Source organism: Perognathus longimembris, chromosome 28 (assembly GCF_023159225.1).
Source record: "Perognathus longimembris pacificus isolate PPM17 chromosome 28, ASM2315922v1, whole genome shotgun sequence".
Lineage (NCBI taxonomy): Eukaryota > Metazoa > Chordata > Mammalia > Rodentia > Heteromyidae > Perognathus > Perognathus longimembris.
In genome coordinates, this window is record NC_063188.1 from 109,252,903 (window position 1) to 109,263,682 (window position 10,780).

At 46.6% G+C, this 10,780-nt stretch overlaps 1 protein-coding gene across 3 annotated transcripts in view; it reads right to left on the reverse strand.

Moving 5' to 3' along the window:
- The window catches only part of Wwc3 (WWC family member 3), a 108,705-nt gene extending 101,952 nt beyond the window's left edge, over window positions 1-6,753 (reverse strand). For 2 of the 3 annotated variants that reach the window (XM_048335511.1, XM_048335510.1), the window contains exon 1: window positions 6,135-6,753. In XM_048335511.1, the coding sequence (XP_048191468.1) occupies window positions 6,135-6,415 (281 nt within the window). In that variant the 5' untranslated portion in view covers window positions 6,416-6,753. The remainder of the gene's footprint in view (window positions 1-6,134) is intronic. The other variant, XM_048335509.1, reaches the window with a different exon arrangement.
- Window positions 6,754-10,780: the final 4,027 nt, after the last annotated feature.

The following is a 10,780-nucleotide window of genomic DNA, read 5'->3' on the forward strand; positions in this document are numbered from 1 at the left end:
ATTCACCAGGCTAAAAAGTCAATGTGTCAGTGGGGCTGTGTATCATCTACAGGCTCAAGGGAAGAATCCAGGAAGTGGCGCTATAGCTCAAGTGGTAGAGCACTAGCCTTGAGCTGAAGAGCTGAGGGACAGCGCCCAGGCCCAGAGTTCAAGCCCCTTGACCCCCCCCACAAAAAAAAGAATGGGAAGAATCCATTGCCTTGCCTTTTCCAGAGCAGGAGGCTACCTGCATTCCTTGGCTCACAGCCTTGTGACTCCAACCTTTGATTCTATTGTCATTTCTCCACCTCTGACTCTCAGCCTCTAGCTTCCCTCCAGTAAGACCCTTGAGATAACACTGGGCCTACCAGATAATCCAGGATCACCTCTCTATCTTGTGATCGTTAACTTAATCACTTCAGCAAAGTCTCTTCTGCCATGAAAGGTAACTTATTAACAGGTTTCAGGGATTCAGACAGTGACAGCTTTTAGGGGCCATCATACCACCTGGTGGACTAAATATCAAAGGACAATGAATGTAAGGTCAAAATAACCACCATAGATCAGTACAACAGGCACATAGTTACTTAGCCAAGGTACAGGTAGAGCATGAGAGCTTCTGATAAAAAGCATCCATGTAAATGCCTAAACTGCTGGCCCATGATAAGCACTCAACATATGTCTACCATATTCAGAGCCAGGAGCTTGGGGTACAAATCAGTGAAAAAACACTTATCTTGCATGCATTAGACCCTGAGTTTCATCACCAGTACTTAAAAGAAAAAGAAAAAAAACAGAGAGCTCAGAGTCAAGGGATCCCAGGAAGGAGAAACACACTGGCAGGGACAGCATGATGCGGACTCAGAAAAAAAAATACCAGTGTGGTCTAAGTCTCAGAGACAAGGACCTGACCAGTGTTACTTGCTGCTTCAGTCACAGACCCTGGAAACTGCACAAAAGAGTTGTTAAATAAATGAACAAACAAACAGAGGCAGGATGCTTAAAAATGGGTAGCATTGGGCAGTTTAGTGGCATACTAGAAAGAGGAATAGACCCCAGCTCAAGTTCCTGCCCTTCTAACAAACAACAGAATGCGCCACTTAGCTATGCTCTGGAGTGTAAAAAAAGGAATTTGAGCAAAATATCTGTGGCTCTTTTGGCCCCAAAGCTATGAGTCTAAGCAATGTATGGTCTGGCTTGAGTCTTCTCTCACATGAAACCAGTGTGTCAGTCAAATCACCTGATTCTCTCACTTATTCTGAACACACCTTCAGCACTTCCTCATCTCCAGCATTTTTCTCATGTCCCACCTTATCTTGCTCATCATTAGAAAAGCACCACAATCCAGCACCCTGAGACGGACAAACAAGGGAAAATGTCACCCCAGGCTCAAAAGAACTGTTTCTCCTTTTCTTAGATGTGATTACCATCTGAGAAACTGAGTTAATACGAAGATACCTTGTGAGCATTTCTGCCTTCATTTTACGTGTCTTCCATCTCCTAAAAGGAAAAAAAAAAACTGGTCTCCAAATACCAACCTGGCACACAGAAGGCTAAGAATCCTCATAAATATTTGTTTGATTTATTAAATTTAAGTGAGGCCAACTGAGCTCAGCAGAATTTAACTTTGTTTTTATTACATCAGATTAATTTTATTGAATTTATTGGAAAGGTAGACATTAGCAAAAAAAAGATGTGGGCTAGAAGTCAAAATGCCTACCTCAGGCTTCCCACATGACCTTGATCACTTCATGTAACCCACAGGCTCTTGAAGTCGAACCTACCAGAGACCATGATACACATTATTTCCACTTACCAACTCAAAAGCAAGGGAAAGAGAACGATACTTGGAGATTTCCAAACATCCGGATACTATTTTTGGAAATCAATGACTTTTCCATTCACTTTTCTTGGAGAAAAAAAGAAAAGGAAAGGAAAGGAATGATTTTTAACTTAGAAGCAATAGTTGACGATCTAAATGGAAGGGAGAGAAGATTCTGATAGCCTTAAAAGCCAGACACTCCCTGATACAACCGTTAGCTATGATCTTAAAACATGATCCAAGTGTGGTAACTCATGCCCATAATTCTAGTGCTCAGGATATTAACACAGGAGGATGGCAAGTTCAAGGCCAGCCTGGACTACATAGTGAGGTCCTGTCTCAGGGGGGAAAAAGAAAAAATAATGAGAAATGGAGAACTCATTAATTTTTTTGAGAACACTCAAGTACAACAGTTCATATAATCCAGAAACAGACTCTGTGGAGTAAATATAGTCAAACTCTTATTAAATAATGCTGGACATAGGTTCCAAGAAAGTAGCAATGTTATCCTGCTTCTGTTAAAATGAAGCTCCAACCTGGCAAATTCCAGAGCCCCCAGACTGTTTTCTCCTTAAAGCAAAAGACTAGAGTCAAATACTCCTATCTCTTCGGCATGTAATAAATTATGTGCGTTCTTTTTCCTACTTAAAAACAAAAACGTGTTCAGAAGACTTGCATATACCACAGAATTCTTCCATATAGTGAAGGGTCAAGTGGCATTTAGTGAACAAATAGGTCCTCAAAAGCTCATGCCATAATATAATCTTGGTGGTCCACCATCATTATGATTATTTACACACTGCTTTGATCTCAAATGTGATTTTTCACAGTGTTCTTCAAATGCCTTGAGCTGGAATGCCAATATCATACAACTCCAACTGAGCTACAGGAAACAAAACATCCAGTTTCAAAGACTGAATCCATCCACAGAAGAATTCAAAGAACCCTGCAGGAAGCATGTATATATACAACTGTTATAGGCACTGAATTGTTTTAATTTATTTCCTTCCCATATTTTCTATCCAATGAATACTTTTTTATGAGGTGGCCATTGAACTGAGTTAATATTTGTGGAATATATGCATACCACCACACACACACACACACACACACACACACACACACACGACTTATGCAAGGAAATTCTCAGACATCACAGAAATGGCAAATTGACCTTGCAAAAGAGTTTTTTTTTAATTCATGGTAATATAAATATGGAAAGTATATTCATAGTATTAGCTTATTAAAATGAATTTAAACCTAAAGGAAGCTCTTAACTAAACTAAACTAAAAAGTTGCATTTACAGAACACTGAGATTTTGCGACACATCTGTACTAAACAAATCTGTAAAGATATTTCCCTAAGCTTCATGTTCTTAACATAACTTTAAAAATTAGAGTTCCAATAAAGAGAAACATAGTTCTGTGTGTCTAGAATCCCAATACTTGGGAGATGGAAGATCTTAAGATCCAAGCCAGCCTAGGCTATGAGACTTCATCTCACAAAAAAAAAAAAAAGAGCTCCAGAGCTGGCAATATCAAATATTGTTAAACATAACACTGAACAGAATTACTATAACATTCTAGAAGAGATTTTGTTTATATCCCTTGGCTCTTGGTTATTTAGCTTACAGCAGCATATTTCATACAATTCTCATTTTTACTAAATTACATATGAAATAATGTTTAAAATCAACAATTTTACCTAACCTACTGTATTTATTTATTCCCTCCATAATTTTATTTTCTTTAAACACATTCTTTGCCTCTTTCTTGTTGGCTATTCGGAAGCTAGCTGTATGGTGAAAGTTCACCTTTCTCCAACACCATTTTCCTGTGCTATGAATCAAACAAGATTCAAAACGGGCTTTAACTGTCAGATACACACGGAGCAAACACTGCACTCTGCCATACAGTCCTGTCCATATAATAAAAGTTAATTACTACTTTAAAGGGTTCTCAGTCACCTATAAAAGTCAGCAAAGTTGTGTTTTGAAAGAGGAAGAATGACTATTACACCCTTCAGCCGACTCCACTGAAATGTTTGTGGCTTGCTGAACATTCCATACATATTTTGGGCAAGGTATTATGGGAGCTGAAGTTCAAGCTGTACCCAGCTGAATTTTCACTCACTATAAAAACAATGTCTCATAAAACTACACACATGTTTTTACTTTACAAAAAATGTAAAATATCTACTTTTGTTCACTCAATCAACACTTAACATTAGAAACAGGACTTTCGGGGGGTGGAGGGGGACAAAACCTGCAAGCTAAGTAATGTCTGAAGAGTGAAAAATGTTAATCAGTAACAAACAGATTTCTGGGGAAAACAAAAAGAACCTAGGCAATGTATGGAATACATGGAAACCAAAAACCTATAAGCTGATTTCTGTAGGGTCTGTGCACGGATGTCGCAGATTATATATACCATTGAAACAAAAAAAATTATATCTTTCACAAGGAATTCCCATTTTATTATGCCCACAACTGTTTTATATTACCCTCATAGCAATAGCCATACCCTTTTTCTAAGCAAAATCCTTTGTTTTTGGAGACAGGATCTTACTATGTAGCTCAAGCTGGCAATGAAATTGAGATAGTCCTGCCTCAGCCTCCCAAGGGATTACAGGCCTGTGCCACCACACCAGGCTCAAACACTGTTTTAGTTGGTTCATTTTCCATTTGGGGGGCTTTCCACATACAGTACAAAGGAACACCCACATTCCAAGAAGTTCTTTCTACCAATTCCAGAACCATTCAGGTTTGAGCAACCAGAAGTGGCTCTCGCATTTGGTTAAAGTTATGTGATGTCACCTGATTTTCAAAATAAGCATCTTTTGTAGCCCATAAAATTGTTCTAGGATTTATATAAGTTTCAGAGTCCAGAGATCCGCAACGGTTCCAAGAATGCTGGGGAACCATGATTCCTTTGTTTGGTCTTGTTTTTCCCCTATTTAAACCCATAGAAATCTTCAAACAAGTTAGTTTCCCTCCTCAAAAGTGTATTTTCAAACTCCAGTGCCATGCAGCCTGCCTTTCCTGTGTAGGTGGGAGGAAGCAGGCACAATGTCACCACACAGGGCCTTTTCAAGTCTTGAAATTACTAGGAAGCCTGCACTATTTCCTTTTTGGCATTAAGACCAGGGTGGAGAGAAGTTGCTCTGAAAAGGACAAGATATCAAATAGCCAATGGAAATACTTGATTTCCACAGAATTCTTAATTTGACAAAAAATACATCTCTCCAAAAAGTAGCTAAACCATTGGATCCGGCAGACAATCAGACACAAAGAAAAAGAAAAGAAAAATGTTATTACATGAAATTAATTAAATGAAATCTGGTAGTGCTTTTACAAGACTCTGTTTTTACTGGATCTGATTTATTTACATGAGTAATAAGACAACTCTGCCCCATGCATATCTTGCACTAAAAGGAAACTTAAAATACAACCCTTGTTTTTCACTTACTCCCAAAGCATATGGGACTAATCATATCCCATTCTGGCCACAGTACACAGGCTATTTCAAACAGATTTTTACCTCACTTGATTTTTAAGGCGCTAGAGTAATCAAGAGAGTTTGGGAACAGTCTCTCCCAACTCCAGGGTTGGGAATCCCTTTAGTGCCAGTCTGGCACTAGGCTTTGGATGGAAACCAGGCTCAGCCCGCCAGCTAAGGAACGAACCCACACCCCGAAGCTGGGGCGCACGTTTGTGATCCAAGGTGACAGCGCATCTTGCCTCGGCGGGGGCCGGGAATCCTGGCCCGCCTAGAGCCGGGACGGGGAGCCATAAAGGCCAGGAGTGGGCATGGGCGAGGCCACCGCAGAAAAAGGAAAAGAGGTTCATCCGTCAAGCCTCGGGAGAGGAAATTCCAGGGGCCCAACTCCCAGGCCCTGGACAGCGGGTGACGTGAGGAAACCGAATCAGAGTGGCCGCCCCGCGACCGGAGACCGGGAGGAGGCCAGCCAGTGCTGCGCGCTCTGGGGACCTGAGGCCCGGAGAGCCAAAGCGCCCATCCTCAGCCTGAGCCCTGGAAGTGGTGCAGGGGTAGCGGGGCCCGGATCGCCTTCCCAAGCCCAACTGCACACGAACTTCGCCCACACTCCGGAGGCTGGAGACGCCACGACCGTCGCCCGGACTGCTGGGCTCCAGACAAGTCCCAGCGCCGGGAATGAAAGCACCCCGGCAGGAGGGCTCATCCTGGCCCCAAGGCTTCGGGACAGGGGCACCTCTGGGTTCCCGGTGGCCCCGAGCTGAACTGGGCGCATCGCCAGCGCATCCCCTACGGTAGCACCCGCGCCAGTTCCCGCAGCCTCCGCGGGCCCCCTTACCGATCTCGAGGGTCGATCCACGACGTCTGGCGCGTGTTGTGGTCAATGTAGAAGACGCGTCCATCATAGTCGCGCGCCTCTTCCCACCCGGCTGGCAGCGGCAGCTCGGAACTCTCTCTGGTCCGCGACGGGGGCGACACGGAGGGCACCGAGGGTGCGGGGACTACAGCGGGGGACGCCACCGGCGCTTCTCGCTGGGGCTGCGCGGGCGGCGGTGGCTCCCGCTGGGCCTCCCGGGTCTGTCCCCGCCGTCGCCGCCTGCCGCCACTCAGCCACGGCATGACGGCGCGGGCCCCGCCGCCGCCGCCCGGCCGCCCCGCGCGCGCCGCCTCCTCAGCCAGCACTAAGGCCGGGTGTCTAGGGCGCGGGGGCGGCCGCGGGGAGCCGCCCGCCGCACCCGGCGCATCCTCTGCTGGGCGCCCTCGCACCGGCGCCCTCCGGATCCTGTGCGCCTCTGTCTGCGCCGCCTGCAAGGTCTGGCTGGCCCGGGTGGCTGCCGCGCACCAGGTCACAGCCTTACAGCCGGAGCTGCGGCCGCCGCTACCGGCGACCACTTCACTCCTGAGGCCCGTCCGGCCATCTTCGCTCCTCCGCGTAGCCGGGTCTGGAGGGCGGGGCGGCCTGAGGCCCCTCCCTCTCGACACTTGCTCCGCCCCTACTCGCTGCCACTCGTTCAATCTCTCACCAAGGCTCCGCCTCCACCCGAAGCCTCTGCTTTCTCCGGCTCTCCCCGCCCCTAACTCCGCCTCCCTCTTCCCCGCCTTTTCTCTCAGCGGATCCTCCAGGCTCGCCGCTCCGCCCCCAAGCTCCCACGGGAGCTCCTCCTCCATTCTCTGCTACTCTGCCCCACCCCCTCACGCCCGTCGGCGGCTCCTCCTCTGCCTCGGTGCTCCGGCTCCGCGAGCGAACTCCTCCTTCTTGCCTCCTGCTCCTCTACCTCCTCCGGCCTCGGGAAACCGCAAGGGGGCCAGGATGGGCGCCGCCACGTCAGTCCACCTCCCGGCCACCGCAGAAAGGCAGAAAGGCCAGGAGGACGACGCTCCACCGGGGTTACTGGCGCCACCGGCTCGAGGCTGACTTTTAAAGTCCGAACAATTCTCGCGGGAGAAGGCAGTCACCTCACTTCACCTGCTCGCCAGCTCTGGACATCTAGGGTCCTCCCCTCTGCGTGTCTAGGGGTGGAGGCTGGGCCTTCGGCCGAGCCCCCGCGGGGAGGGCCCGCCAGCTGAGGAGCTGGAGGCGAACCCGCACGGTCCCCCGGGGTGGGGCCCGCAGGGAGGAGGGCCACACCTGGAAGCCGGCCGGGCAGGTGGTCACCTGGCGTCCCTGCCAGCAGAGGGCTCACCAGGGGGTCCGCACTCTTGTCCCCAGACACACCACCACCACCACCAGCACCAGCACCACCACCACCACCCCGAGTTCTTCATCCAGCCTGTGGGATCTGAGCAGAGATTCCAGAAGGCCACTGCTGGGGAAGCCGGGTCATCTGCAACTTGAAGGTGACATGGTGACTTCTGTTGGGCTGGAGCAGTGGCGCGCTTCAAGTTCCCCGGCCATTCAGAGCTCCAGTCCCAGGGCCGTGAGACCTTACGCCAGGAAATTCAGCAAAGTGTCAGGGAGGTTTTTAAACACTGTTCCAGTGATACAAAAACATTTGCTAAGGAAGTCCAACAGTGATCCAAATCCGATACACAGGGGAAGAGACTCAAGCAAAATGGCTCCAGATGCCTTCCTTGGGCAGGATGTTTTCTCAAGTATTTATCATGCTTTTTTTCCTTTTTTTTTTTTTTTTTTTTTGTAAAACGCTACTGTTTCGTAAGAAGAATTATTTCGAAAAAGAAGAATGTGAAGTTACAGAGACTGGCAGGTTCCTCCCCAAGGAAAGTCTTTGTTCCTCACCTCCCACTACAATAATAAAACTTCCTTGCTCCTCAATTAGTCTATCTGCTCCTCCTACACCCTGAACATCTGTCCTATGCTAGAAATTCCATCACTTGGGAATTTTATTTAACCATGAACAATTATTAGGGGTCAAGAGAAAAGGGAGGAGGGTTATAAATGCAAACCCAGTGGGCCCTCCATACCTTGGGTTCTGTATTCTCTAATTTGACCAACCCAAAATAGAAAATGTTGCATTGTTAGGAAGCAGCAGTGATGGACCCATAATACTAACTACTCAGTAGGCTGTGATCCAGAGGATCTCTGTTCAAAATGAACCAGGGAAGAAAAGTCCTCAAGACTCCATCTCCAAAAATAAGCAGCAAAAGCCAGGCTGGAGGCACAAATCAAGTGGTAGACAGGGATCCAAGCAAGTTCAAAGCCCTGAATTCAAATCCAGCACCATAAACAACAAAAAACTGACATTGATCCTGATATGTGCTATGTAGTTAAGGGGCAATGGTTTTGTCCATACTGGACATGAGCGGATTGTGTGTGTGTGTGTGTGTGTGTGTGTGTGTGTGTGTGTGTACCTGTACTGACACTTGAACTCAGAGCCTCATGCTCTCATTTGGCTTTTTCACTCCAGGCTGGCTGAACATGTACAGATTTCTTGCCATTGTTTCCTAAACAATACAGTCCAACGACTACTTATATATCATTAACATTATACTAAGTATTCTAAATACTCTAGAGACAATTTAAGATATGCAAAGAATTGCATAGGTTTATGCAAATCCCATGCCATTTTATAAAAGGGTCTTGAGAACATAAGGATTTTGGTTGGGGGGCACAGTGTCCTGAAACACATCTCCCCTCTTCCCGCACCCCTTCCGGACACAGAAGAACAAGTGTACTTTGTGATGTCCAATCCTATCAGGAGATAAAAGAAGCAAGTGTTTGGCCTTCACTGGGACAATGGACTCGCTCTGCAGGCCCCAAATATAGGCTGTGGACGTTGTTCTGGGTGTTACAATGCTGAGAGGCACAGAATAGAGTCTCTGCTCCAACAGTCCTACCTAGGGGACTAAACAAAGAAACAGGCAGTTACAGTACAATGGTGAATTGTGCACAAATGAAGTGAAGGTGCCAGCATCAGGTTGAGGACTCAGGGGAGATTTTATGAGACTGAAGAGAAGATAACTTGAATGGGAAAACTAAGGCTTTGGTCTTCAGATTCCTGGGCTCTGAGCTCTTGCCTCTTGGTACATGGAACTGCTGCCGTCAAGCTTTGGTGGTTTGTGTAGCAGACGCTGCAGTGGTCAGCCGCATTCACCCTGGCTGAGACCAGCTCTTCACTCTAAAGGGTACTGAGGATGACCAGTCACTGACAAGAGAGGCTTGAGAGGTTACACACCCAGCCCACCCCACTTAAGCCAGAGAGGCTGACTGTGCAGTGTAACAAGGTCACTTTGTCTTGGTGAAACAAACTCTAGTGAGTACCCTTCACACTCAAAACTGCCTGGGGGAATTGGACCGAAGCTAGAGTTCTCCAAACTATAGCTTTACCAGTTTCTACCTTGCCTAGTCCTGCCTCCCTCCTGCACTCTTGCAAACATGTTCCCAATCATCTGCTCCCAGGAGAACTCCATCTCAGTCACGGCTTCTAGGGAGCCTGACAGGGATCGTCTCCTCCATGCCTGCTCTTGTCTAAACACTCAGTAAATCTGAGCTCAGTTCATCATCACAACATCGAAAGGTATTCTTCACTTCCTCCTCACATTCATAGAGAAGAAAGGAGAGTGACAGGGCATGGCAGTGATGAGAGATCAGAGATATTCTCTGAAAAAAGCTTAATCCACAAGCCCACCCACCACTGGCTGCCTCTGGACCACTCTGCCAGCCATAACTAAGGCAGAGCTGGTGGATTTGCCTTTCTAAACACAGCTCGTCACTGGAGCTTCTAGAAAAGGAAAATCCAAGCCAGAAAAGCCAATGTTTGGGGTGATCATGACCTTTATCACCCCACTAGTCCTTTTTGATTTGCAGTGTTTGTGCCAGGCACCTGCTCTTTATCCTTATAAACCTCTGACTGAAATTGGGAAAGAAAAGTTGGTAGAAGAGTGGAGAAACTCTTGACTTAGCAGCTTTGTCATAAATTATGAAAGGGTATGTAGAGGTGGGGGCTAGGGGGTATAGGCGCACAAGCATGCAAACTTTTAGAAAAACTAAGGTCTGTATTTCTTACAGTCAAGTGGTACTTTCCATGTTGAACTAAAAATAAGCACATTCACACAACATTGCAGGGTAAAGGAGTCTTTAGTCTTAACTGAATACGCAATTATGCATTCTTTCTTTCCTCCACATTAAAACCAACAGCCATGCTAACAGCAGAAGTAAGGGCATCATAATGATTCATCCTCCCACCAAGATTTCAGATGGAAAAACAGCTCAGAAAAATCCACTGTAGCTCTGGGTATGCAAATACTTTTGTTCTCCTACCACCACCACCACCACCACCACCACCACCACCACCACCACCCCAGTCCCTATGGGAAGTTCCCTTTCTGAGGCTGCTAAAATGCACTGATGTATAACTTACAGAATGCTGTCTTTCAAATGGTTGTTACGGAGTAAATCAAACAAGCATGGACAGAGATTGAAGAGTTTTACTCTGTTAGAATCTGCCTCCTCTCCCCACCCCTCTCTCCAAAGATAACCTTTCTTTTAATAAGAAAACTACATTAGATCTATACACATGTAATACT